Here is a 27,188-nt window from a genome sequence, read left to right as displayed (position 1 = left end):
CTCAAGTAAATCAAATAATTAAAAACCTTGTTCCAACCCTTTCTAAATGACGCTCACAAAGTTTTAGTTTGCAGTGGTCATCAGTCTTAGTTTCTTTGTTTCTTTGTTGATGTGTTTGTTTGCTTCGTTCTCCCTCTCTCTCTATGTTATATTTTTTCTTTCTCTCTTCATTTCTTCCTTTGTTTCTCCGTTCCTTATTCCCGTTCTCTATTGCTTGCTTTCTCTTCGTGGTTATTGATGTTGAGGGGTTTAAAGATAAAGGTGAGTTCTGGACATCCGATTGCATTGTGAAAGAAAAGGTGTGGAATGGATCAGAAAAAGTTGATCATGTAGAATGTTAGTATTGGTGTGTACTGCAAAGTTCTGGAGTCATCAAAATCATCATAAATTTGGCCCAGTCTTGGTAAAGTAACAAGCACTGTACACAGAAAGATGTATATGAAGAGTTTCATTCAAAAGGAGCTAAATCCACTTTGGGTACTTCTGAGTAGACTTTTTTTTTTCTTCACTTTCCCTTTAGCCATGTACCTTAATGTTGTTATGTATGTTAAAGGTGTCACCCTGGACCAATAATATATGATAAGGAAATATCTACCAGTTTTTCCTGATTTTTACTAAATTTTTAGATTTGTTTTTTTCTCGCGGATTTAGCTCCTTTTGGAATGAAACACGATATTATAACTGAAATTTTTCATATTTTCTCAAGAAAGTCACTGAAATTTATTCAAATTTAGTAGCAAACCTTTCCTTTTAAATAATAATAGGGAAATCACAACTAAAAAAACCTTTGACAAGAAAGAGACTAACATATCACAGTTTTCATTCCAAAAGGAGCTAAATCCGTTTCATTCCAAAAGGAGCTAAATCCATGTTTCATTCCAAAAGGAGCTAAATCCACAAAATCTAAAATTAAGTAAAAATCAGAAATAACGGGTAGATTTGTTTTCTTATCATATATTATTGGTCCAGGGTGACACCTTTAACATAAATAACAACATGAAGGTACATGGCTAAAGGGAAAGTGGAGAAATAAAAAAGGGGATTTACTCAGAAGTACCCAAAGTGGATTTAGCTCCTTTTGGAATGAAACCGATTTGGATTTAGCTATATATGCTACCTAAATATTTGCATACTTCCTGATGAAATTTTTGAAAGTTATATAGTGCATTTCGTCCCCATGTAGGAAATCAGTATTTTAAGACAAATAACTCAATTTTGATACATTATGGATTTAGCTCCATTTGGAATCAAGCTCTTCATATGTGACTAAACTAATGATGTCGGGGCTACTAACCTTGATTTAATAATCTTTCTATGCTCATTACCCAGCCAGTATACATTTTCTACCAAAGTTGTTTTGCAAATGACATTTATTTGTAATCTTGAACATTCAGTGAAAGTTTCGTTTGATTCTGTGAGAATTTGTTTAATTTTTTTTAAAACCAGAACTCACCTTTATCTTTAACTGGCCATATCTTGTTTATCGCATTTTACATGTCATATTGTTGTCTGTTTTTTCTATAGGCCAAGGAGGCGGTAATGGAATCTAGACTAACCCGCTGAATCTCACTGCCAACAAACCCGACCATGGACTCTTTAGGGATGCACAAATACGACCCGAGAGAAGACTAGAAGCTGATTTGACCAATTACTGCGCAGTATTAAGTGTGACGTCACATCATGTCATCAATGGTTATATATGGATCAAAGAATGTTTGGATAGCTTGAAATAAATGGTATTAATGTAGAATTAAACAATGATTAAATGTGTGTTCTGAGTATTGTTGTAAGAAGTATCTGTATTCATCACTTTTGGGACGCTACAAGGGAGAGTATGAGAGAAAGAGAGAGAGAGATAGAGAGAGATACAAGGTTATAATAACAAGGGAGAAGGAGTGAAAGAGAGAGGGAAATTGAGATAGAGGAGAGGCAGGGAGAGAGAAGGGGTGAATGGAGAGAGCATGAGGGCGAGAGTGATGGGGGGGGGGGGGGGACAGAAAGGTACAGAGGTAGAAAGGGATGGGAGAGGGAGAAAATTAGTTAGAGGAAGGGGGTTACAGGCATGAGAGTAAAGCACAGACATGGGGAGAAAATGAAGGAAAACGGAATCGTAGAATTAAAGAGGGTCAAATTATAGGAATGGATGGGAATAGGAACAATAGGCGGGTCAGATTTTTGAACAGGAGTTATTTGTATGAGACAATCTCTAAGATGTGTTTGTCTGGATAGTAATTCTTTAAAGTATCGATATATTTGGATGCCCCTATAGATGTTCTATAAGCACTAGAAAATTTAGCCAATAAAATCACTTCAGCTTTCGAAAAATTAAATTATACAAATTGACCGGTTCTCTCAAAATGACTCGCCTGGGCATGTGTGGGCACTAATTTGAAATACAACATCATAAAGAACTGCACATGAAGTTGCAGGTTTTAGGATTGACAATTTTTAATTATGTTTCACCAATTAAAACTGCTACTAAAAAATGTAAGCAAAGTTCTTAACATAATTAGGCTTTTCTATTTATGTTTTATCGTCTGCTCGATTTTCCCCTTGTCAGTTCAAATAAAACGGTGAAATATTAACGATATTTCTTAGTAAACAAAATCACTATACTCAAGCTTTCCTACATCGAAAGTAACATTCCAACATCAAAGGTAACAGAACTCCTGTAGATTCTATTGTGCAACCTTAGAAAACGGCAGCTACTTGGAATAATTTGGTGCAAGTTGGGTCTCCAGCTCCCAAAGAATAGGTTTAAAAAAGATGGTAACGTTAATGTCACCATTTCAAAAAAAAAGAAGAGAAGACGCCCCCCGTAGGCCAAAAAGGAGAAAAAAGTGCCCACTACCCCCCCCCCTCCCGCTGATTCGCCCCTGCTTCACCGCTCAATATCTGAACAAGTCCTTATGATATACAGGTAATACAATAAAGATGATTTGATGCAATTCAATTTAGTTTAATTCACATCTATTAGAAAAGATAAAAATAGCAATTAAATGTTAACAGATCATACATTATCTGTGTCTGAACATGCCATTGTGTTATACGGGTAATACAATGAAGAAATTTCAATTCAATTCAATTTAGTTTAATCCACATCTATTAAAAAAGATAAAAAATAGCAATTAAATTTGAACACATCATACATTATCTGTGTCTGAGCAAGCCATTATGTTATACAGGTAATACAATATAGGTTATTCAATTCAATTCAATTTAGTTTAGTTCACGTTTAAATTAAAAAAAAAAAATCCAATTGAATTTGAACACATCATACATTATCTGTGTCTGAGCAATCCATTATGATATACAGGTAATACAATAAAGATGATTCAATTCAATTAAATTTAGTTTAATCCACATCTATTAAAAAAGATAAAAATAGCAATTAAATTTAAACACATCATACATTATCTGTGTCTGAACAAGCCATTATGTTATACACGTAATACAATACAGATGATTCAATTCAATTCAATTTAGTTTAATCCACATCTATTAAACAAGATAAAAATAACTATTAAATTTGAACACATCATACATATCCCTTCCTGTCTCCGGCACGAGGTGGCGCAACACCTCTTACATCTTCCACTTAAAAATAAAACATGTCTAATAACCAAGTTGAATTAATTGACCTTTACTCATACAATCATTTTCAATTCTGTAGTTCCCATCAAACCTACCATATTAACTTATACATTCATGTATAAGTGAAATTCCTGTAATCTCAACATAACATTGTCAGTTGTTTTATAACATAGCATATGTATTTAAACATGCGCTGAACAGAAAGTGCTTACTCTAACAAATGCACTTTGAAATGAATGGTGGTGGTGTTTGGTCAAGTGCAATACCGTCGGCATACTGGGCTTGTAAACAATGCAATAGACTTAAGCAGTGGCATAATCATTTAGACAAATTGAACAGAAATACTCTTCTATAATAATAATCTCCTTTCCTTTATAATTGGACAAATAATGGTATTTTGGTATTAAAGACATGTTAATAAAAAATAACCATAATAATAATAACTTTTTTTTTCTTTTTCTAAAGCGCTTTACCAGTTATAATGTTTCAAATCGCGTACAATATTAATATTGCCCCGGTCATTGGATTCAATTACTATTCCACACATTAATGTGCACAGTCTCTACTCCCTGTGGAGCAATCCAGCTGGTCGCCATTTTACCTGTGTATCCTACCGGTCACTAATTTAAAACCTAGGTGGAGAGGAGCAATGTATATACAATGTCTTGCTCAAGGACATAACTGCCGTGCAGGAGTTCGAACCAACGACCTCCGCATTCCCAGTCAAGTGATTAAGCAACCCGACTTCGACACCTCTACAAATCAAACGTTATATTTACATTATTTTTCAAGTGAATAAAGATTGAATCAATCTACAAAAACAATCATGAAAGTCCATTATGAAAGAGTTTCATCAGGATGGTTGTGATAATGATTTTAGAGTTCTTTTATTACATACAAAAGGAAAATTTACCTGTTACAAATCACACGGTCAGATAAAATCACGTTATAGTCTGGGATGGCACGCGGCTCGTAGCGAGAGAGAACCAAGATTGGGCGAGTAGGATTCAGGAAGCTATCTGGATCAAACGCAACCTGACAGCATGAACCCGGACGGGGCGCATACCAGCTGTCTGACACACTGTAATCACCGAAACGACAACCACTGGCGATCGGGAAATTGGTGGTTTATCTCAGTCTGCCAATTCGCGTCTGAATGATTCAGGGGGAAAAACGACTTTTTCTCATACTGAAAAATCCTCCTCGTTGACTTTTAGATGTTACTACTTTCATCGAACATCTACATTCTGGTTTAAAATGAACATCCATCCTGATAATAAGTTTTTTTTCTTATAAATTTAAAGAACACAACAGATAGAAGCAGTTAAGAAAGTCATAGTGAAAGTCCGAATACGAATAAAGCTATGGATTTTGAAAGGTTCAATTGTTAATACCAAGTACTTCGAATCTCAAAGCCCCAGGTCCAATTAATGTTACAGGGTGAAACCTGACGTACCGTGTGGTTACTGGCTCAGGAAACACTATGGTCACAGTTGAGGCAGCATCATAATTTCCTGCATATGTCTGAAAGAGAACGAAAGTGATTGAGAGTGTAAGTTTCTTAAAATAATAATTTAAACAATAATAATAATAATAATATTGATGATAATAATCTATAATTTTGTATTAACCAAGAAAAGCCTCATCAGTATCACTGCTGCTATTCCCAAGGGCCATGCAATTCATATAACCCCCGGAAACCTCCAAGGAGGATGGCAAATGTTGATTAATGTCTTGCCTCGAATCACTTGGTATAACTCTTCCATGAAAAGCGCAACATGGCACAGAGACTTCATCGCCAAGGCACATACATAATTAGAATGGAACTGTTTATATTTGTTCAATAGTTTTGTTTTAATCCTTTCATTTTGCATACAAGGAAGTTCATGCTTTTGGATGTAATTATATAATGATGTAGATATGGGGAAAAAATTGGATGCAAACACAATACAGACATTTGACAAATACATAAGTAAAAAGACCATGAATATATAAAAAAGTATATAAAAAAAATTCTGGAAGCGCGAAAATGAAACTCACTTGTCGTACTCCACACTGCTCTTCCAGAGTAAAGGTCCAATTTGTGTTATCCCTTGAGTAGGAGATTTGGAATGACGTCATCCTTTGGATAAATATGGACCTTCCCTGTGTGATAACACCAGTTACCAAAGTATCCTTGCCGAGATCAACCTTTGTGAGATTTTAATGATGACAACAAGAAAATATATTGATATATAAAATGGCAGATTATCTTGCGTTTGATAACAATACTAAGGTCATATCTCGTTTTCGTTGTAGATTGGGTCTGACCAGCCCTTAACCTTGTTTACAAAACAAAAATTAATTATTTCTATTAATACCTCTTTTTGTAACATCGGTATTTGTACATACACCTATATCTATCATTTTGTAGCATGTATCCTTGTACTTTATAACATAATCATTTGAGTAGTCAGGTCTTCTGTCAGGGTTTTGGGTGTATACAGGCTTGATATTTGCCAGGTGCTAATATCTGAATGCACCTCTCCCTCTCTCTCTATCTCTCTCTCTATCTCTCTCTCTCTCTCTCTCTCTCATTTTTCTTTGTTGACCTTCAGTTTTCAACTGTACATTGTTTACATTATTATTTATGAAGAGGACGTCACCTCAAGCGGTGCTTATTTTTTTATGTACGTTTTATGTGATAATATTGATTTGAATTTATTTATTCACCACCATTGAAAACATTAAAACAGATTTATGGACAATCAAATCAAATCAAAATCAAGATGATGACGACGATGATGATCATTGTTCTAACAGTGTATGGGTCCGCTTCAATTAAAATTATCTCAACGCACATTTAAAACATGCTAGGGTTAATTACCTTTATCCACTTAGTGTTGTCACCAGGGGCGGGGATCCACGCACCGGCGGATACTTCTGTAACGAAAACTTCATTCAGCCTTCCTCTGTAAGCTTCATGGGTGGAATGAAAGAACGATGACGAGGTCAGACTAGAGTCTGGTATCCGACCATCTTCCACGCCGAGCCCCTCGCCGAGGACAGGAGGAGTGCAACCAAGTTTCGCATCGAGGTTCAGCGACGCTGCAAGAAAGAAACACAAAATGAAAAAAAAAAATGAAAAAAACAAACACGAAAACACCTAACTGACCTTCTCACTACTTTGATGATAAATCAAGTCTCTATTAGAGATCATGCATATACAGAAAACCAGGCCCGTCAACCCAGTGAGTTAGGCGGCAGGTTATAATAAAAAATATATACAATAGGAAAGTACATTATAATACAAAATATTCGTCATTGTAGTTACAATGTACAATGATTACAAGGAGCACCAAGATAGAGAGAAAGGGAAAGGGAAGAGGTGAAAAGTAGAAAGGGAGAAAAGGAGAGAAAAAAGAAGTGGTATAGTACAGAACAGGGTAAAAGAAGAAGATTGTAACATTATGATGAGGAAGGAAAGATCCCCATAAATGATACATTAGTCAATAATGGAATTGAATCGAAATAAGTGACGTATTACGGTAAATATTGCCAGTTTGGTACTAAATGGTCACAAGTTCATTGATAAGCAGGAAATGATTAAAAATTAATGTATAAAAATTGATAAATTATAATGTGAGGTATTGATCCAGTTGCCATGCTGGCTCACGTCTTCCCTGGAATATAACATAAGAACTAAATAGAACGGCCTTCCATAGTTCGTCTCTGGATTCGGGGTACCTAGCTGAGTTAGTGACTTTGAGTATTTCTCTTAGACGGTAATTATTTTGTGGGGTTATGAGTTCACGTGAACCGATTTCAATACAGATTAGTGTGCTCTTCCACCCTGTTGCTGTTATGTCATGTGTTAGTCTTGTGTATCTGTCTTGTTTTCGTTGATGTGCATTGTCCATGTTTATTTCGAAGGGGACTGTGAGTTCGATGATGATAATGTCCTTATTTTTGTTGTCAATGTGGCAGATGTCTGGTTTGTGTTGAGTACGTATTATGTTTGGTGGTATGGTGCCCCCATTGATGCTTTCTCCTTCCATGTCTGCATATACTTAGATGTTATTGTTTGAAGAGTTTCTGTCTTAGGACCAACTCTGTTTTTAATCTATATAAATGACTTGCCAACTGTGAACAATTATTTAAATTTCAGACTATTTGCATATGATTCTAATATTTTTCATACTTTTCCCAAAGGTGTAGATCAAATAGATGAGTGTGAAGTTAATGAAAATTTAAAATCAATACAGAATTGGCGCACTGCAAATAAGCTTACTATCAATGCGTCAAAAACCAATTTCATGTTCTTCAGTAGTCGTAGAAGAAAGGCTGTGCTTAAAGGGAGATTAAAAATATCTGGGGCAGAATTAATAGAAGTGGAGGAAGCAACATTTGTTGGCATTACCATTGACAGACATTTAACATGGAATTCACATATAAAATCTGTTAATGACTGTATACGGAGAAAGGTCGGTATCCTCTTTAAATTACGGCACTTTGTCCCTAAACATATATTGATACTGTTGTATAAAGCTCTGATACAGCCACATATTACATATGGCATCGAGGTTTGGGTAGTACTTATAATGTGTTTGAGCATGATGCGTAGTATATTGTTGTGGCGCCAGGTATATCGGTCGAGCATTCTTTCACAATTATTAAGAACATGGTACAGAGTGCCAGTACAATTACAAAGGTTACATTTATCAGAGATTCTTTTTCCCCACCGGTACAGGTTTTTGTTAGTAGGAAGACTATCTATTGCTGCATTAACAGTGAACTTCATTACGCTCTGAGGTAAGTTATAAATAATCGACTTCCAGGTTACATCAGTATTTTCCATATGAACAACTTTCATGAATTCCCTCTGTACAAGTAATGGTTCGATCAACCTTTTCCAATTTTCTCTACATACATCTTGAACTGATTTTTTAATCACATTTTTTGTCTGGTTCCAGGTTACAGAGTCTGGTATTTTTGAGTGAATTTCATGTGCTTCCAAAGTGAACGACGTTTGTCGTGACCACCCCTTTCCCTATCTAATCTTCGGTCAATGGCGTGATTTACAACATCGTCGTCTTTGACCCTAGATCTACTTTAAGCCAGACAATGACAGATTCGGTAAAGGTCCGAAATGGAAGGTATGTTCAAGCCATCAGGACCGTGGACCACAGCAAGGTTGGCACCACGTGACGGTATTCCTAACCATATCTTAATATATATCTAATATTATATCAAGAGATTTCAGATGCGTTGCATGAACATCATGAACGGTAAGCATGTAACGGAGAGACAGGAGTGCATATCTAGGGAGTAAACATACTTTATATTCGTTTCGAATGTTACACTTATTAAAGTGACTCGGTAATATTGTTGAAGGTTGATGAAAAAAATTGCTTAATTTTTGTATAAAATGTTACTGACTATGTTCCTTCTACTATACTAACCCTCTGACATGCAAAAAATCCCGAACAAATTCTCAAACCACAAATATATCTATGGTTTTCTTTGAAGGCGTTGATGTGAGGCACCCTCTAACAGTGATTAACAGTAAATTCTCCCAACCATTTTTGAATTTTCTCAACCGTTTTTCCATGAGAAAAATACATAAAACAGGTTATAAAAATATGTCAACACTTAACTGTCAAGAATGGAATCTAGAGCCATTTTATTGCTTTGTGACGATTTACATTCACCTAAAATGTAATTAAATTGTCCTTGTCTTGATGCTGAACAGGCTATGACAAGTAGCAGCATAGAAGTAGAATAATATAGTTGGGAGAATTAAGGAATCGATTGGATCAGTTTTTCCCAATTTGCACCATGAATAATGATCCGTTTTCACTCAAATTTTCAGATAATCTTTAATTGTACATCTAGCATTGAAGTCACTCCCTTAGCACCACTATCTCTCATCTGAACAATGTTACAAAGTCCCTTTAATATTTTCGAGAGTTGATTCTATATTTTTCTTTCAGATATTCAAAGATTTCAGAAGTTTTCATCGATAATGTGATAAGTGATTCTAAAAATTTAACTGGACATTCTCACTACTTTTCTTATATTTCCTACTAATTTGCAAGGCAAGTTTGTCCTTTCAATATATTTGTCCTTAAATGTAATCCGGAAATCTACCCTGTCAACAAGGTAAATAACGTACTAATAAAATAAAAAAAAACATACGAGCAATGGATAAAAAAAAAACTAAACAAAAACAACACATGTAGTACAAACAAAGGGAGGTATTTGTAATTTAGAATGGTACGTATATTGTAATCAATAGTTATAATGATTATGAAAAAACAGGTATGTTTATTTTGCTAATAAAATACCTGTAAAAGGTGTACATGAGTTATTTTAAGCAATATTTTGCTGTATTGCTTGAGCATGAATGTGACAGTGAATGTGTGAATGTGACAGGTCCATGGTGAGATTTAATCATCTACAATATTCATGTTCTTACAGATGGGGGGGGGGGGGCTGCCTGTCCGGGAGTTAAACCCGCGACAACTCGTAACCTAAACGAGAATTTCAAATAGAGGGAAAAGATAATAATTAGTTTTTTTAAGGGTCACCTTTCGGCATTGGCCGATGGAATTGAATTATTCTTTGCATACGCGCTAGACGAAATGTGATCAAATTATCCCCGTATTCGTTGGAATCTTAAAGTAATGGAACCCTACCACATCACAACGCAGCACTATTGGCTACGGCGGAAAGATCCTATGTGCTCTGGGTATTATTCGCTTACACCGGTTAAGGTGCCACTACCAACTCACATGTTTAAGCATGTCGCACGCTGGGAATTTATGATGGATGAGTAAAAACAATCGCACGCCATGCGATCTGACTACGACCCTATTGTCGAGGTACATGTATATGTAACAACATTTGATAGAAAATATTCAACATGTACTGAATCCTAATGATCAAAGATCCGAATCGTCATATGAATTATCAAATCTTAATTGAGTGCGCCCTCTAACATATAGTGGAATCCGAGCGTTTGGCACTTGGATAACCCATCACACCTGGGAAGATTTGTATCAAATCATCGACCCGTCGGATATGTGTCATTTATTTTATAGTGTTGTGCGAGAACATATTGATCAGTCCCTACCTACTAAGACTGTCAAATTTCACGCAAGCGATAAACCTTGGATATCTTGTGAGATAATTAAACGAAGACAGCAAGCTTGGCACTCTGGTAATAAAGAGCTGTGGACATATTTTAGAGACAAAGTTATAGATGCAATAATATTAGCTAAGGACTCATTTTATAATAAAAGAATTCATACACTTAAAATACATAATCCCGCTGATTGGTATCGTCATATAAAATTCATCACTCAAGGACCTCAAGATCAACCATCCATTGACATACCACGTATTGCAACTGATCAGCCTGAACATTCTAAGGAAGCAGCCGGAAGCAGCCGATTGCATTAAAGTTTTTATCTGTGGCAGCAGACCTACCGAAACTTGATAAAACGAAGTTAACAGCATATTTACCTTCACCTGTGGATTGCTCAATAATAGAACCGAAAGAAGTGTATGATCTGTTACGTAAACTTAATTTACAAAAATCTACTATTTTAGGCGACTTACCTGTCCGAATATTACGTGAATTTGCTTATGAATTATCTTATATATTATGTTATATTCTTAATTTTGCATTTAAGCAAGGGGTGTTTCCACAAGTATGGAAGTATGCCGAGATAATACCAGTACCCAAATCCTATCCACCAACTCTACCTGAATTACGGCCCATAGCCCTAACTTCTTACTTTGCTAAAATAGCTGAAACTTTCATTACTAAGTGGTTGTGGGAGGATATTGGTGATATGATTGATAAAAACCAGTATGGAAATCGTCGTGGTCTTTCTACTTGCCATTATTTAATTGGAATATTACATAATTTATGCAAAAGTGCAGATGAAAAAAACAAACAATTTCAACCATAGTTTTAACCGATTTTTCTAAAGCGTTTGACCGGATTGATCATAATATTTTAATTTGCAAACTTGTTAAATTGGATGTAAGACCATGTGTCATTTCGTTAATAGTAATTTTTTTAGAATGCCGCCAACAAGTAGTAAGGTATAAAGGTCGTATTTCAAATGTAAAAAATAACAATGTAGGAGTCCCTCAAGGTACAAAATTGGGGCATATATTATTTCTAATTATGGTTAACGATGCATGTCAAGATTGTTTACTCCCTTTGTATAAGTATGTAGATGATTTAACTATAGTTGAAAGCCGGACTTGTACACAAATATCAAAATTGCAATCGGAATTATTGTTATTAGAAAATTGGTCTTTACTCAATAATATGAAACTTAACCCAACTAAATGCATTGCTATGACGGTCTCTTTTATACAAAAATCAAACTCACCAACTGTTGTATATTGATGAGACACTTTTAAATGAAGAAAATGTAATCAAAGTTCTTGGAGTTTATATTCAATGTGGTTAAAAATGGGATACTCAAGTAAAGGAAATGTTAAGAAGTGCAATAGAAAGTTATAAATGTTACGTACCTTGAAACGTTTTAATTGACCTATTAGTGATCTCGTTATTGTTTATAATGGATACATAAGACCAATATTAGAGTATTGTGCACCACTTTTTCATTCCAACCTAACACGTATACAAACAGATAATATTGAACGAATACAAAAACGGGCATTTATAATTATTTTGGGACTTAATTATGACACATATAATCATGCTCTAGAATTGTGCAATTAGTTAACGTTGGAAGAACGTAGGAATAAACTTTGTTTGGATTTCGCCATTAAGTTGGGAAAGCATGAATTGTGTTCTTTATGGCTACCAAGTCAAAGAATTGTTAAATTTAATTTACGAAATGTACAGAAATATTCTCAATTTATTTGTAAAACCAATCGCTTTAATAATAGCTCTATTCCCTATTTTGTTCGTATCTTAAACGATTATTATTAAAAAAAGTAAGCTTCATGTATTTTTTTTATATGTTTATGCTTAATGATGTTGCCTATTATGTGTATAAAAATGTATTTAGTATATTTTTCCTTGTATATGTCATTAATGTTATTTTATTTTATGCTCAGTGTATTTTAAATATCATGATGCTTTTACCTTGTATAAATGACCTGCAATTCAGCTTCGACTGCAAGAACGTCATATGAATAAACCCTTATTGAATTGAATTGAATTGAATATTGAATTGATTTCGAGGGATTTGACGATTTCTTGAGGACAAGCTAAATCGGCTTCAGACTCGTAGACGTCAGGCGATTGTCTACGATCTGAAGCCGATTCTGACAAGAAGAATTAATTGCACTCAATTCGATACAGTCAACCACTCTCTCCTCTTAAATAGATTACATCAATGTGGTTGCTCCCCTAATGTAATTAAATGGTTTGAATCATACTTGGAAAATCGCCAACAATTTGTCTCATTAAGAAAGAAAAATCAACATTTAGAAATATAACAATGGGAGTTCCACAAGGGTCCATCCTGGCCCCGCTCCTTTACTCTATATGTTAACGACCTCCCATGTACCATCTCAAATGGCATTGTTTATATATATATGCAGATGATACTACTATTTCTGTTTGTGGAAAAACCATGGACTTAATACGGATGGACATTCAACGTGTTCTTTCTTTGATCCAATCATAGTCGCCGCCTTCTGATTATGTGCGTCTTAATGAGAACATTCAGCTGTGTTAACATTAACGACTGCGTAAGCATTTTCGGTCATTGCCAAAGGAGCAGTTTCCCTCGCTTGGGTTTTGTTTGGATGGTGTGCTCTGTAAGAGTGTGTCTTAAATAAAAGCATCCTCAATGGGGAGCAGCAAAGTTGAAAAGCAGAAGATTTTGGGTGATATGAAATGTATTATTACTGATTCGCAAACTTTCGCACACACCTATGACCTTATAAAACAATTAGAAGGCCATGATCTGTATTAGCCCTGTGCGTTGTAACTCTGGAATATTATAAGGAAGTAGGGGGAAACGGGATTTTAAATCACAACCAAAAAATCCAAAAATAACCTCTACCTGGTAATATCAGCATGTTTTTCAATCAAACTGCACATCTATTTTCCATGATTTAGGCGAGTAATTATCTTCTGCGCATGTAGATTAACATGTGTAAAATCACTATCTTGATTCTGTCCCGGCTTTTTGCCGGCGACCATGATGAGACCAAAGGGAAGAAACATGTACGGAATGCTATTGAGACGACATTGACGGGGACAATTACAATGAATTCGTTAAGAAAACGATGAATGTCCATGGGAAAAACTAAGCAAGAGGTAGAACTCAAACTGACAAAAGCTCATGATAAACTGAATTCTTGGCTGAATAAAAATAAGTTGATTTTGAATAGTTCGTTCGTGTCTCCTTAGATCGAGATTAAAGTATCTTGATCTTCGGAGTAGTTGCTACAACCGGCCGTGTCAGACACGTTGCCCCAGGTTGCGAGATAGGACTATTGTAGCGTGCCCCCATTTAAAAAAAAATATACAATAACAGTCAACTTTACATTTAATTAATAGTATGAAACTATTAAAATTACTCTCATGTTACGGGGGAAAAGAAATTATGTATGAATCAATGGATTTGGTCGTCCCAGTTCGACGGCACAGACACGGCACTACTGGACAGAGATCCTAATAATTACAGAGCTTGGTCTTGTTGCTCTGTTCGCCAGCAGTTTGAGGATATGGAATCCCGTGGCACATTACTCAAAAGAGTTCTAACAAGCCAAGCTTATACAGAGCCTATAATAAGTAATGTTGCGCATGTACCACCCACCCGATCGATCAAAAACTCAGAACTCATAACTGAATTTAAAAAAGAAAAAAGTGAATAGTGATAAGACAACATTGATGCTGCTAGGATCAAAGCAAAAGCTTAGATCATTAGATAACAGTATGCTGTCGATTGAATTATGTTTGGAAGTTATAAATGAGAACAGTCTTGACTTAAACAAATACATATCGGAGGTATTGCTTTATTTTGAAACAGAAATTACGATCTATTCGTCGATTTTGATAAAGCACAATTAAACAAACTGTACTTGGCTTTTGTAGTGCCCCATTTAATTTACCGGTGTACCGTTTGGTAGGTGAGATCTGAAGCAGATCATAGTAAACTGGACAGATTACATAAAAGGGCAGCATATATGATATCTCGTTTTTCGTTGGAAACCCCATCTGAACACATTTTTGAAATTCTAACGTGGCCGAAAATAGATCATTTGTTTGTTAGAGCATCTTGTTGTATGATTCACAAATGCTTACATAAAGCTGCACCTGATGAACTCGGTAATAAGTTTATTTATATTGAAGCGATATCATCTCGAACAACAAGGAGCACAAATAAGATGCTAATTAGGATGGCACATGCTCGTACGACCTTTTATCAGAAGTAATTTCTTGACACAGGTCCAACAAACTGGAATAAACTACCCGAACACATTCGATTTATACAAAAATATGAAACCATTTAAACAAGAATTGGCAAAATGGCAAAAAACATACACGTTGTAATATGATTATGGTATGATATAACTCTTCTTTCCCTCCTCTTTGTATATATGTTATTATATCTTCTTCTTGTTTTCTCTTATTGGTTTGTTATTATGGTTGTATGTTGCTGTTTTTTTTTTTTTTTTTTACTGTTTGCTTCAATTAAGATATATGGCAATTACATGTTTGTTTCATTTATATATATTTTTTATTTCGTTATTCTCATGTTCAAATCCTTATTTATAACCTGGTTTGCAATTTTGTGTTTGTTAAAATCGTGTTTTGTAATTTTCTATATTTATTTATATTTTGATGTGTTGATAAAATGTATATACTTGTTTATTATGATGGGCCTCAACAAAAACCAGCATTTATTTGCTGATTGAGCTACCTTTCTTTTTTAAAGATGTGTATAAATACAAAAAATATAACAATTCATGTTAATACTATTCTTATCATTATTCAGAACCTACATTAAAAATATGATGTTTGTTTAGATTTCTATATCTAATATAATTGCCGTTTTTTCGAAAATCGGATCGCAGGAGGATGGGGTAGTGTGCGATGGGGCGGTTCTCCTGACAATGATAAAGGGTTGGTCTTAATAGAACACTACATTATTTGTGCGATTGATAAACTCGATACCGACTAACATTAAAATTGTTTCACATTCCCCATGATAACCCACTGCATTGTTTCCTAACAAAAATATGACCAGAACTGGCCATAACATCACATTATGACATAAACTTTCCAGAAGAATTGCGAAAGGTTGGCCTTGTAGAACATATCAAAATGATATATACTCGGGGGTTTTAACATGATCAAAAATTGAAATAAAAAGGATTTCAAACCGCGCCTGAAGTCAATGCATTCCCCACATGAATGGGTGATAGGGACTACACACAAGTTTTTCGTCGAGAGTTTTCAAGTTTTGACCGTCTCTAGCAGAATGATGAGAGCAATTCAAGAGCAATGCAGTTAAGGGGACAATTTTTTTCCCACTGACATACAAAGCTCACGATTTTATTTTCAATTTTTCAGCAAATTTATATATAAACCTTCTCATGCAGTATCAGTCCTACATGTACTCTGCACTTACCTATAGCATCAGTTAGAGGTCCATACCCATATAGTTCCATCCTCAAAGAAAAGTAAACGTGATAGGTCTTTGGATAGATCCGAAAAGAGCGTCCAACTATCGGCCTAGCAAGCGTGTGAGTCACATGGCTATCATGGTCGTAATTTCCCGGAAATATCTGTAAAAAATAAATTGAATGAGAATGACATTAAGTATTGGAAAGAAAACTCAGTCTTAATGAAGCTCATCGTTAGTTCATAACCATATACGGCCTGTGAATTAATAAAACGCTGACTACACAAATTGTTGTCAAGAAGAGCCAATTATGTATATCATGGCCATCTTTTTTTTCTTCTTCTTTTTCCCCCCATTTGTTATGAAGTCCATATCTAAGTACCCTAAACAACATTGTGTAAAATGGAGAAGAGCTACCTGAGTTCCTGCGCTCCCTATCAACATGGCTAGCTTAACCAAGGCGTTATTTGTGAGAGATTTGTTTCTTGTTTCTTTTAATTCTGTGTATATTCTTTTCATTTAGTTGCATGGGTTGTAAAAATAATCTTCTGTTGTTTTTATATACATAGGCCTAAACATATATTATGTATGTTGCTATTTTGCCTTTTATCTGCCCATTATACTTTTTTAGTCACCCATTATTACATAAAACGAGAAATGTGAGATCCTTTGTCCCATGGTATTATTACGAGGTCACACAGTATATCTCTGATCACAAAGACCAATGATTAATAGCTTTTTTAATGTGTGTGAGGAACCGCAGTTTTGGAATTACCTTGATTGATCCAGAGTATACGTTCAAATAATCAGTCCAAGACGTGTTGTTAAAACTAGACGAAAAAGTGTATGACGTCACCCAATCATCGTAGTTTACTTTACCCTGAGTCGTTATGGCCGTTACGATATAACTAGACTCAAATTGAACCTGCATCCAAGGGGATGGGTCGGTCGAGTCTGGGAGCCAGGCTGACTTAGAGTTCAGGCGGCCACCACGACTGCAATGCGCCAAGTGGCAGGATGATTCAGAGAAAGCCGAATCGGGAAGAGCACCACTTTCAAGACCGAGAGGTGGACCAGATATATTACACGGGTTTACTGTTGAAAATAAGGTCAATAAATAATAAAAACATATTACGGAGTAGAAAGACAGGGGCCTAGAAGTGTAAATAAAACACGAGAGTGAAAATAATATTTCACACCATACCAAGTCATAAAACCGTCAGTATACGCGGTGTTGCATTTTGATATCTTAAAATGCATTTTACCGTCCTAGGTAAAATTTCGTAGGTGAGGGATGTTGTAGTATCCCCTAACTTCTCCTTAATTTTTTTAAATGTTATAACATCTAAGTAAATAATAAAATGTACAATTTTTCAAATGTTTACAAAGAGATGGCATTACGCATCAGTGCCCCCTAATATATCAGGCGTACACATTTCGCTTTTGTATTTCGTGACAAATGAACTTTCTCTCTCCTCCTTCTTCCTGTTTTTTTCATTTTCCCCTTCTACTTCCTTGTAATTCATATTCTCTTCTTTTCCTCCTCAAGCTCGCTCTCTCTTCAAACCCATCCTTCCTGTTCTTTCACCTTCTCTCCTCCATTTTTCTTGTCTATTTTATTCTCGTCTCTTTTCCCTCTCTGCCCTAGCACTAAACTCGTTATCCCCTTTTTTTTTTAATTTGAATTTTTCCTTAAAGAAGGACCAGTAGCTTTATTTTTTGTTTTAAGGTTCCTCCACTTTTTCTCAAATTGTGATGTTAATTAAGAATGATTATCTTTTAAAACTATCTTATAATGCTTACATTCATATTATGTTCACTGATTAAGAAGTATGTACATTGTTTAAGAGTTGCAACATTATTGTTGTACCGATTTTGGTAATGCGCTTTTTTTGTTTGTTTATGTTTTATTATATATGTTTATCCGAAATGAGAAAGTGGAGAATAAACGTAAACCCTTGAATCTTTGAGCATTTGAACCTTTGAACCTTTGAACCTTTAAACCTTTGAACCTTTGAACCTTTGAGCCTTTGAGCCTTTGAACCTTTGAACCTTTGAACCTTTGAACCTTTGAACCTTTGAACCTTTGAACCTTTGAGCCTTTGAACCTTTGAGCCTTTGAACCTTTGAACCTTTGAACCTTTGAACCTTTGAACCTTTAAACCTGTATTTAAAACATCTTTTAAAAACAAGTTGCAAAAGAAATTATCTGAAGAAGGCTTTGGAGTATTATAAGTTTCGTACTTTTTCTATTCATTTCTATTTCAATCATTATGGCAACCAATATATTGTAGGAAAAATATACTGTATTCAAATGTATATATATGTTAGGTTATGCAACAAAAACAATACATTACATTACATTGATCTGCGTGTAAATGATTTTTAATTTTAATTCATAACCCCTTTTGTATCAATAACTGATGTTATTTTGGGAGCTTGCGCCAAAACATTCGGGCGCCAGGGGAATGCTAACTGTACAATGATGTAATTCATTGCATTTCTCTCTTAACAATAACATCGTTATGAAATGTTGTACTCATGAGCTTACAATAAATTGTTTAATAATGTTTATTATTTTGATTGTTGCACATGGCTATTCACTTATTTATGTATAAGAGATTCTACATTTTCGTTACCTTGGGTACATTATTTCTAAAATATTATTGTTGTCTTAATGTTTGTGTATTTATTTTTCTTTAAAGATAAACTTGAGTTCTAGTAAAAACAAAAAGAAAATGAATTCTCACAGAATCAAACGGAACATACAGTTACACTGAATGTCCAATATTACAAATAAATGTCATTTGCCAAACAATTTTAGTAGAAAATATATACTGGCCGAGTTATGAACGTAGAAAGATAAGAAAATCAATGTAAGTAGGTCCGATATCATGTGTGTAGTCCCATATACATCTTTCTGTGTACAGTGCTTGTTACTTTACCAAGACTGGGCCAAATTTATTATGATTTTGATGACTCAAAAACCTTGCAGTACACACCAAAACTTACATGCTACATGATCAACTATTTCTGATCCATTTCACACCTTTTCTTTTGCAATGCAATCGCATGACCAGAATTCAACTGTATCTTTAAAATCCAACCTCAAGTTTTGTTTGCAAAATAAGCAATTATAATAAGAGTTTTGAAATGCTACGTTTCTTAAAGTGACTCGTTAACATTGTTGAAGATTGCTGAAAAAATGTGTAATTTTTGTATAAAAAGTTATTATTATTTTCTTTCTACTGTAAATATCTCTAACAGGCATAAATTCCTGAAAAAATTCTGGAACCACGTAGATATTTACGGTTTTCCTTAAAGACCGTCAATACTACTGGGCCATAGGGATTAGACACAGAGCGACACACAGCGAGGTCACTGACAGGTTGCTATTTCATTAACTCAGCTATCAACTAGAATAAGAAAAAGAGGATAATGGGGGACCAACATGCACCGATTGGGGAACTTTTCTATATAGAGGGAGCATGTAGCTACCAGTAATACATTGGGGGCTCTAACAACCGATTAACATTAACATTAACATTCTCACAACCATTTTTGAATTTCCCAACCGTTTTTTTTGGAAATAAGATATGAGAGAGGCTTGACAAAATTTGTCAAAGACACTTAAATGTCTGGAATCGTTTATAGAGCCGATTCATTGCTTTGTGATGATTTACATTCACCTGGAATTTAATTAAGTTATAATAATATAGTTTGAGAATTCTGGAATCGATCGGATCAGTTTTTCACAATTGTCATCATTTAATAATGATCCGTTTTTACTCAAACTTTCAGATTAACTTAAATTGTACATTTAGCTTTGACGTCAATTCCTTAACACCCTTTTCTCTCATCTGAACAATATTACAAAATTCCTTTAAAAATGATCGTTAGTTTAGTATTTTTCGCTTGAATTATGTTGGAAATCACAGGAACACTAAAGAATATCACTGCAGGTTATAAAGATATCGCCAACTAAAATATGTCTCCATTTGTTAACACTCCTTGTATACGTAGAACACGTTTTCATTTTCATGAAGCTTTATTGACGAAGTAACTCTCTGTTTACCCTGTGTAGAAGAGGCATATCATCATTATTATTAGTATCATTTTATTTGTAATATCATCACCATTATCATCATATTTGTAATCATTGCTCTATTAGTATCATTATTATTATTATTTTTTATCATGATTATTTGTATTAATATCATTATTAGTACTACTCACCGGGACAACACACAATGGAAATAATTTCACTCGCGTTTATATGTCCCACTTTAATCTCACTGTACCAGCAGTCGGTGATGTTTGTGGCATTTGCAGGACATACCACTGATTCGGCTTCAGCAGGAACATCGACGGACGGGGACTCGTACAGTGGACCGCTCACTGTCGCAAATACTCCTTGTTCAATAAAGTTGAAGTAAAAAGTAGTATACAAGAGTGGTCAAAATATTATTTTGAAGACAAAAATGCAAACCAAAACAAAATTATTAACTTCATCGAGTACCACAAAAATTGATTTGTGATGACATGCAACATAATTATGGTAGGCTCCCGAAACAAACGTTTTGAAAACTGGTAAGGATAAGAGACTAAAGAGGGAGAAAATCAACCAGAAAATGGAATTTAAATCTCCAACTCGACCAGAATATATATAGTCTTGATCATAACACCAGTGTTTGACAATAAATAATTGTATGGTAATATTTTTACAAAGACTGAAACACATCTATGGAATCTCAAAAATAATAGGAAACAATAATGGAAGTCCACACTTTCAAATACCTTGGGTAAATTTAGCATCGGATTCGAAAAAAAGTAGTCATGAGATAAATGAAAGAATTGTAATTGCGAGGGGTACATTTAATCAAATGAAATCCGTAATAAAAGTATTAGAACACTACCACGAAAACCAAAACACATAGCTTTGAGTCATTATATCTGATAAGTTTTTCTCTACGGGTGTGAGTGTTGGACATAAACAAAGAGATTGAGAGAAGATTACAGGCCACAAAGATCTGGTTGTTGAGAATGATTATGAATAAATCATGATCAGAGAAGATAAGAAATGAACAAGTGCTCATAAAACCATCACTCATCAACACAATAAGAAAGAGGCAAATTAAATATGTTGGTAACATAATCATACAGAGAGTATAATTTAGAAGGGAAACAAAAATCATATTTATATTAACAGGGAAGTTTGCTGGAAAGAGAAGCTTGTTAAGAAAACGGCTGTTTATGAATATATGATAATAGGAAGAAGTGGAGGACCATTAAGATGATAATGATAATGTCTTACCTTCAAACCCTAGATATTGACATGCAAATTGGGATAAGTTCTTGTTCCAATGATCTTGATTCACCAGCACGTACGTGTTAGGACTGGAGCGGGATGTCAAGGCAAGCGTTCCTTCATTTTTCTTTTCACCAAGAAGCTTTAACGAATTGATGGTTACATCTATATAGTTTACAATGAAAATAAGACGAATATATTATAGGGGAAAAGAGAGAAAACGGAACTCAATTAGTGACCCGGGAAAAACAAGTTTTAGACAAGAATTTACGGCGATGTAAAGTGTCATAGATACGTACTTTTTAGATACGTAAATTGACCATCTTACATGTATATTTACATCAAAGTCACTAAGTACTCAAGCCTTAGTCGTATTAGAACACGTTTTTTTTTGTGTGTGATTGCAATTAATGAATAGTTAATGAACGATTTGTGATCTACCACTCCTATATTTCAAGGGCCTGCTGCTAAAATGAAAACTTGGATGTCAATATGTAATTAAATTGAACATTCGTTCCCGTTGGACGAAGCGCAGGGAAATTCAACGAAAAGGATGTCACTATTACGATACACTACTTCACTGCATGAAAATATAGATTCCACTCAAAGTTCATTTTAATAGCACTTCGTACAAACGTATTTCTGGAGTCCCTGTGAAATCCCTCTGGGAACTATTGCAGAAACACAGTTTATCACAATAGCGCAGACATGGAGATCTACAAGGTCACATGACCACATTTTCTGATCAACTTTAAACATTGTGTTCATCATACTACACAAAACAGTAGATTATTTCTAAAACAGTCAAACTTGTCAAGTAAGAGCATCCAAGGCAATAATCTTCTTCTTTTCTTCCTCAAGGGAGTCAAAATACATGGTGATTATAGACAGGCGACGTTTATATAGGGGTGGCCACTATTAAACTGGTTTGACCGTACTTATTATTTCATATACTTAGCCAATAATTTTCCTCAGATGTTTACCATAATGGTCTTCAAACCTGAGGCAGGAAACTCCTGTATCGCTCTCCTCAAGAGTACAGTTACCCCCATATACATGTAAAAAAAGGGTTCAACGAGGATTTACACCCTTAAATAAAACCTCCGTTTATGCCTCTTTCTCATTTACCATCCTCATACTCGCCGAGTCCTCAATGGAGACAAATATTTTGACCAAGGTTTGCCTCCTCCCTCCCCATCGAAAAAACAAACCCTTGTCTGTTTCTACCTATGTCTTACCATCCTCACAGCTTTTACCACGACATTTATCAAAGCAGAGACAGTAGTAATTGTCTTGCTCTGCTGACAAGTGCCTCTATGTAAACAATGGTTTGCTGCCCCCCCTCCTTGCTTACAAATATCTAAATCTGACTTTGCGATGTCGCACTTACTTGCATCTAAACTCCTTCTTAACCGGAAAATAAAGTCGCTGTGTCGCCCGGATTTTGTCCGGATGACATTTACCCCCTTCCTGTTTTAAAGCTAAAGACCAGTTATGGTCATGCAATTGCATAGTGAAAGAAACGTTGTGAAATCGATCAGAAAAGGTTGATCATCTAGCATAGATGTACTGCAAAGTTCTGGAATCATCCAAATTATAAGAAATTTGGCCAAGTCTTCATAAAGTTAGAAGCACTGTACACAGAAAGATGTATATGGGACTACACACACGTGCGCGACACGTGCATTTGTATCTCTCAACAGTATATAGATGTACTAATTTACCAAATATATCAATGAGTAGGCGGTTTCCCGTCAACATTTTTATCGTCATGTAATATTCAAAACATATTCTTTCACATGATTGGTAATAAGAGCTTCCATTTCATTTTTTGAAATTGGGGCGTTTCCAATACTGGTCTTTACCTTTAAGATGCGTCAATCGGGTTAACGTCCGGAAAATATCGAGGTTGACATCGAGGTAAATTTCCCCGTAGTCGGGCCAAGGTGATATCGAGGTGACGTCCGGACGTTGTCCGGATGACATCCTGATGAACGGCCTGTTAAGACGCGCGCGGAATTTTACCCGGGTAGATGACGTCAAAAAGTGTATACATGTACACAGTGCGCGCCAGCTGATCGCGATGAGGGAGGTGCGGTTGTTATGGTAACCTACCCGGATGATGTTTTTGCGGATGGCTGGTTAAGACGGTGTCCATGAGCCAGGCAAAAGCTCACCGTGTTTTTTACGATCAGACCCCCCCCCCTCCCCACTGTTTCTCATCGACATGTCACTCGGGTGAGATCGAAAAGTTATATTAAGACGGGGCTTTACTTTTGTAAAAACCATGCTAGTCATATTATCTCGCCATGCTCGCTATCTTCATAGGTACAATCATTTCGATGTTAGACAAGGGTCCCCCGTTACACAACAAATCATTCAACTCCCTTTGTATTACTTACCTTCTTCACACCTTTCACCACGGTGGCGCTCTAGACAGAGACAAGTAAATCCTGTGTCCGTCTCCTCGCAAGTGTCTCCATGAAGACAAGGGTTTGAGAGGCATGCTGGTGACAGAAATAACACAGGGAGAAAAAAAACATTGATAAGAAAGTGAATAAGCCAAAACAGTGGTGTAAAAACAAGGGACGGGAGAGGTCGTGTCCAATCCAATGGCTAAGAAATAAAAATAAATAAGAAAGCGAGAACTTGAGAGAGAACGGGAAGGGGGGGGGGGGGGTGACATGAATTGAAACAAATACGCCTGGGCAACTAGATCTCCCTAAACAGTAGTCTTGTAAATTCTTATTTCGTTTTCGAGTTAGACCGATGCCGCCCCCCCCCCTCAACCATCAAATGTGACGGAGGTGTGCCCTAAGTTCCATTCAAATTGAAAAATGACGGACCTGATCTGGGTTTCGGACACAGCCACTTCAGAATGTCTGTAATCAGTCGTGCGTCATTTATTGATCATGTTGTTCGTTGTAACGTAGTTGATCTGCGTGCTTTGTAGCGCACATCGGAAAACTTCCGTTCCTGTTTATTCAACAGCAGCCCTGGTATATTATGATCTTCGATTAACTTAAATTGACACCTTTAACATGTGAAAGGGGCAATTCATTTATAATGCGGTCCGTGAAATTGCGCCTTGTTGAAAGCACTTCCAGTCATATGCAGTGCGTCCCAGAAAAAAACGAAACCGAGAAGTATCGATGTTTTATAATAACTTAATCACAATTATAATTAATAAATGACACATATTTGTGAAGCTTAGATCCTCATCTTTTTTTATGTAACTCATATAATTTCACACATGACTGATTAAAAACAACTTGAAGAGAGGAAACCAAAAATATTTTTGGCGGGCGGTATCTGAATTTCAACGAGAAAATCACATTTCTAGAAAGTCCATTTTCTACCCTTTCATATGATTCCTCAATCAGGAAAAATCAGCGAGGAATATCAAAGTTTTTTTGTTTAAAGTAATGCTTGCTTTTCCATAATTTGATAAAACAAATTCGTTTTCACTGTCTACCTGCCGTAGCAACAAACATAGTTGACAAAAGACTTAACTCCGTTTTGTTGACGATTAGCCATGCACAAAGTAGACGAAAGACTTACTCATTTACATCTAGGTGGAGAGGGACAAGTATGCCTTGCCAAAGCAAATTTTAGTGCCAGGCTGAGATTCAAACCCTGTATGGTTGAATTAACCACTATAATTATCACGACATCCCCTATTATTGAATATAAAATTGTAATTATATTGAATGAATGACATCTTTATAATTATATAATGCCTGGTCAAAGTAATAGGGTAATCCACAAGTAATACAAAAAATGGTTCTTCTTCAGTGCCATATAAATATTAATTGAAACAAAAATGCATTGTTTTGGATACAGCCTTATTTTTCGGTTACATGTCGTCTTTCCAAAGGTTTGAATTTGAATTTGAATTTCATTAGTAAACTTTATTGGTATACATGAATATTTTGTTTCACAATACATATATAAAACACTCATATAAGCAATAAAATCAACAAGTGTTATTGTTTCTCGAGTAATCACAAATTAACAATAAACATTGTAGCTTGTATATACAGTGCTAAATGACATTCCAACAAATAAGTATATGACACGTACCAACCTTCTACCAGGTTTGTAATTCCGATAGTTCGTTTATTCCGGAGATTTTTTAATCCGATAGTTTTGTAATTCCGAAGGTTCATATTTCCGAAGATGAAATAGGATTTGTTATTTCGAAAATGAGGTAGCACAGTATATTATTTATCGGAATTATAAACCTTCCATATATTAATAAAACTATTTCATTTCAGTATTACACAAATGCTGGGGACTTTGCATAAAAATACTACCTGGTTCGCTGCAAAAGTAAAGCCGGACATCATCAGAAATTGGCAGGCCTGCTGGGAGGTTGGCTTTTAACCAGTCCAAATCGGGTTGCATCGGTTTCGGGATCAATTCTACAGTCTCACCGCTCTCCAGAGTGATCGAAGGACATGACATAGTCACATGAGGACAGGCATCATGTACGCCATGTAATGCTACAATGAAAGTGTGTTAAAGAATGCATACATTGACAAATACATACTTAAACGAATTTATACGCATATAACCAGATGTTAATAAATAAATATATGAATTAATGAGGAAACAAATAAATATATAAATATACGTTTGAATGAAATATTCTTGATAAACAACCAATAGATGAAGGATCAACACCTAACATTGGCTGTCAACATTGTTCTTTAAAAGCTCATTCACATAGGTTAAGGTTACCGAACAAAATGGTCCAATATAACAGTGTGTTGTACATGCAACAATATTTAATGAAATTTATACATCACAATTGGGTCGAGCACACAAACTCTTTAAACAGATCTTTAATCTGATCCCCACTCAATTGATGTTACTAGTGGTTCCAACTCCTGATTTGACTATTTCCATCTTTTTATATTTATCATATGCGTTCATACGCAACTGTATGTACATGTATATGTTTTTATATATTGAGTGAATAATTGAACTAAATTGAATGGAATTGAACATTAATTAATTTTGAACAGCGCTTTGCTCACATTTTAACACTACAACGCTACCTTTGCATCTGGGGTCGAGGAAACCTACATCACACTACTCCATCTAATCCCAGGATTGGTGGTGTAACACCAAGCAGTGTCACAATTATCTGTAAATGCTATTGACACTATGAACATGACTGACAAAGAAAGCGGACAAAATATACAGTTCCTCAGGTAGACAAAGGAACATCCCTTCACTGCTATTATGTAAAAATGTCTATAACAGGTGTCACATGCATATTCACCTTTTTACATAATAGCAGTGAAGGGATGTTCTTTTGTCTACCTGAGGAACTGTATATTTTGTCCGCTTTCATTGTCCGTCATGTTTATAGTGTGAGACGCTGCAGCTATGGTCACATCACCTAAAAGTAGCCTGCTCGGCGGCCGGACGGCGAGTTTGGGGCCAATTTCGCCCAAGCACCGAGTGGCGGCCGCCCGGGCACTGCTTGTTCTTAGGGTATCGCCTGGTCGCTGGTAAAGTTTTAGCGCGGAGTTAAACTTTGGGCGGCGCCTGCTCACTCGCCGCCCAAAATACGCTCGGTGCCCGGGCGGTCCCCGACCGCGCACCGACCTCATCGAGAGTTCGCCGTCGAGCGATTTAGGTCAAAAATCGAAGCCGCTAGG

At 35.6% G+C, this 27,188-nt stretch overlaps 1 protein-coding gene across 1 annotated transcript; it reads right to left on the bottom strand.

Annotated features, from left to right (window-relative positions):
* Positions 1-4,974: 4,974 nt before the first annotated feature.
* Positions 4,975-26,017, bottom strand: LOC100892993 (lactadherin). Its single transcript, XM_030996699.1, has 9 exons — positions 25,833-26,017; positions 23,919-24,023; positions 21,523-21,681; positions 20,445-20,621; positions 16,984-17,303; positions 16,215-16,371; positions 6,461-6,681; positions 5,635-5,784; positions 4,975-5,118 (listed from the first exon to the last, which is right to left on the bottom strand). Exons 1-9 carry the CDS (start codon positions 25,981-25,983, stop codon positions 4,975-4,977), a joined length of 1,584 nt encoding a protein of 527 aa, XP_030852559.1. The 5' UTR covers positions 25,984-26,017.
* Between the last annotated feature and the right edge of the window lie 1,171 nt (positions 26,018-27,188).

Source organism: Strongylocentrotus purpuratus, unplaced genomic scaffold (assembly GCF_000002235.5).
Source record: "Strongylocentrotus purpuratus isolate Spur 01 unplaced genomic scaffold, Spur_5.0 spur5_contig_856, whole genome shotgun sequence".
Classification (NCBI taxonomy): Eukaryota; Metazoa; Echinodermata; class Echinoidea; order Camarodonta; family Strongylocentrotidae; genus Strongylocentrotus; species Strongylocentrotus purpuratus.
This window is presented reverse-complemented; position numbering and strand designations above follow the sequence as displayed.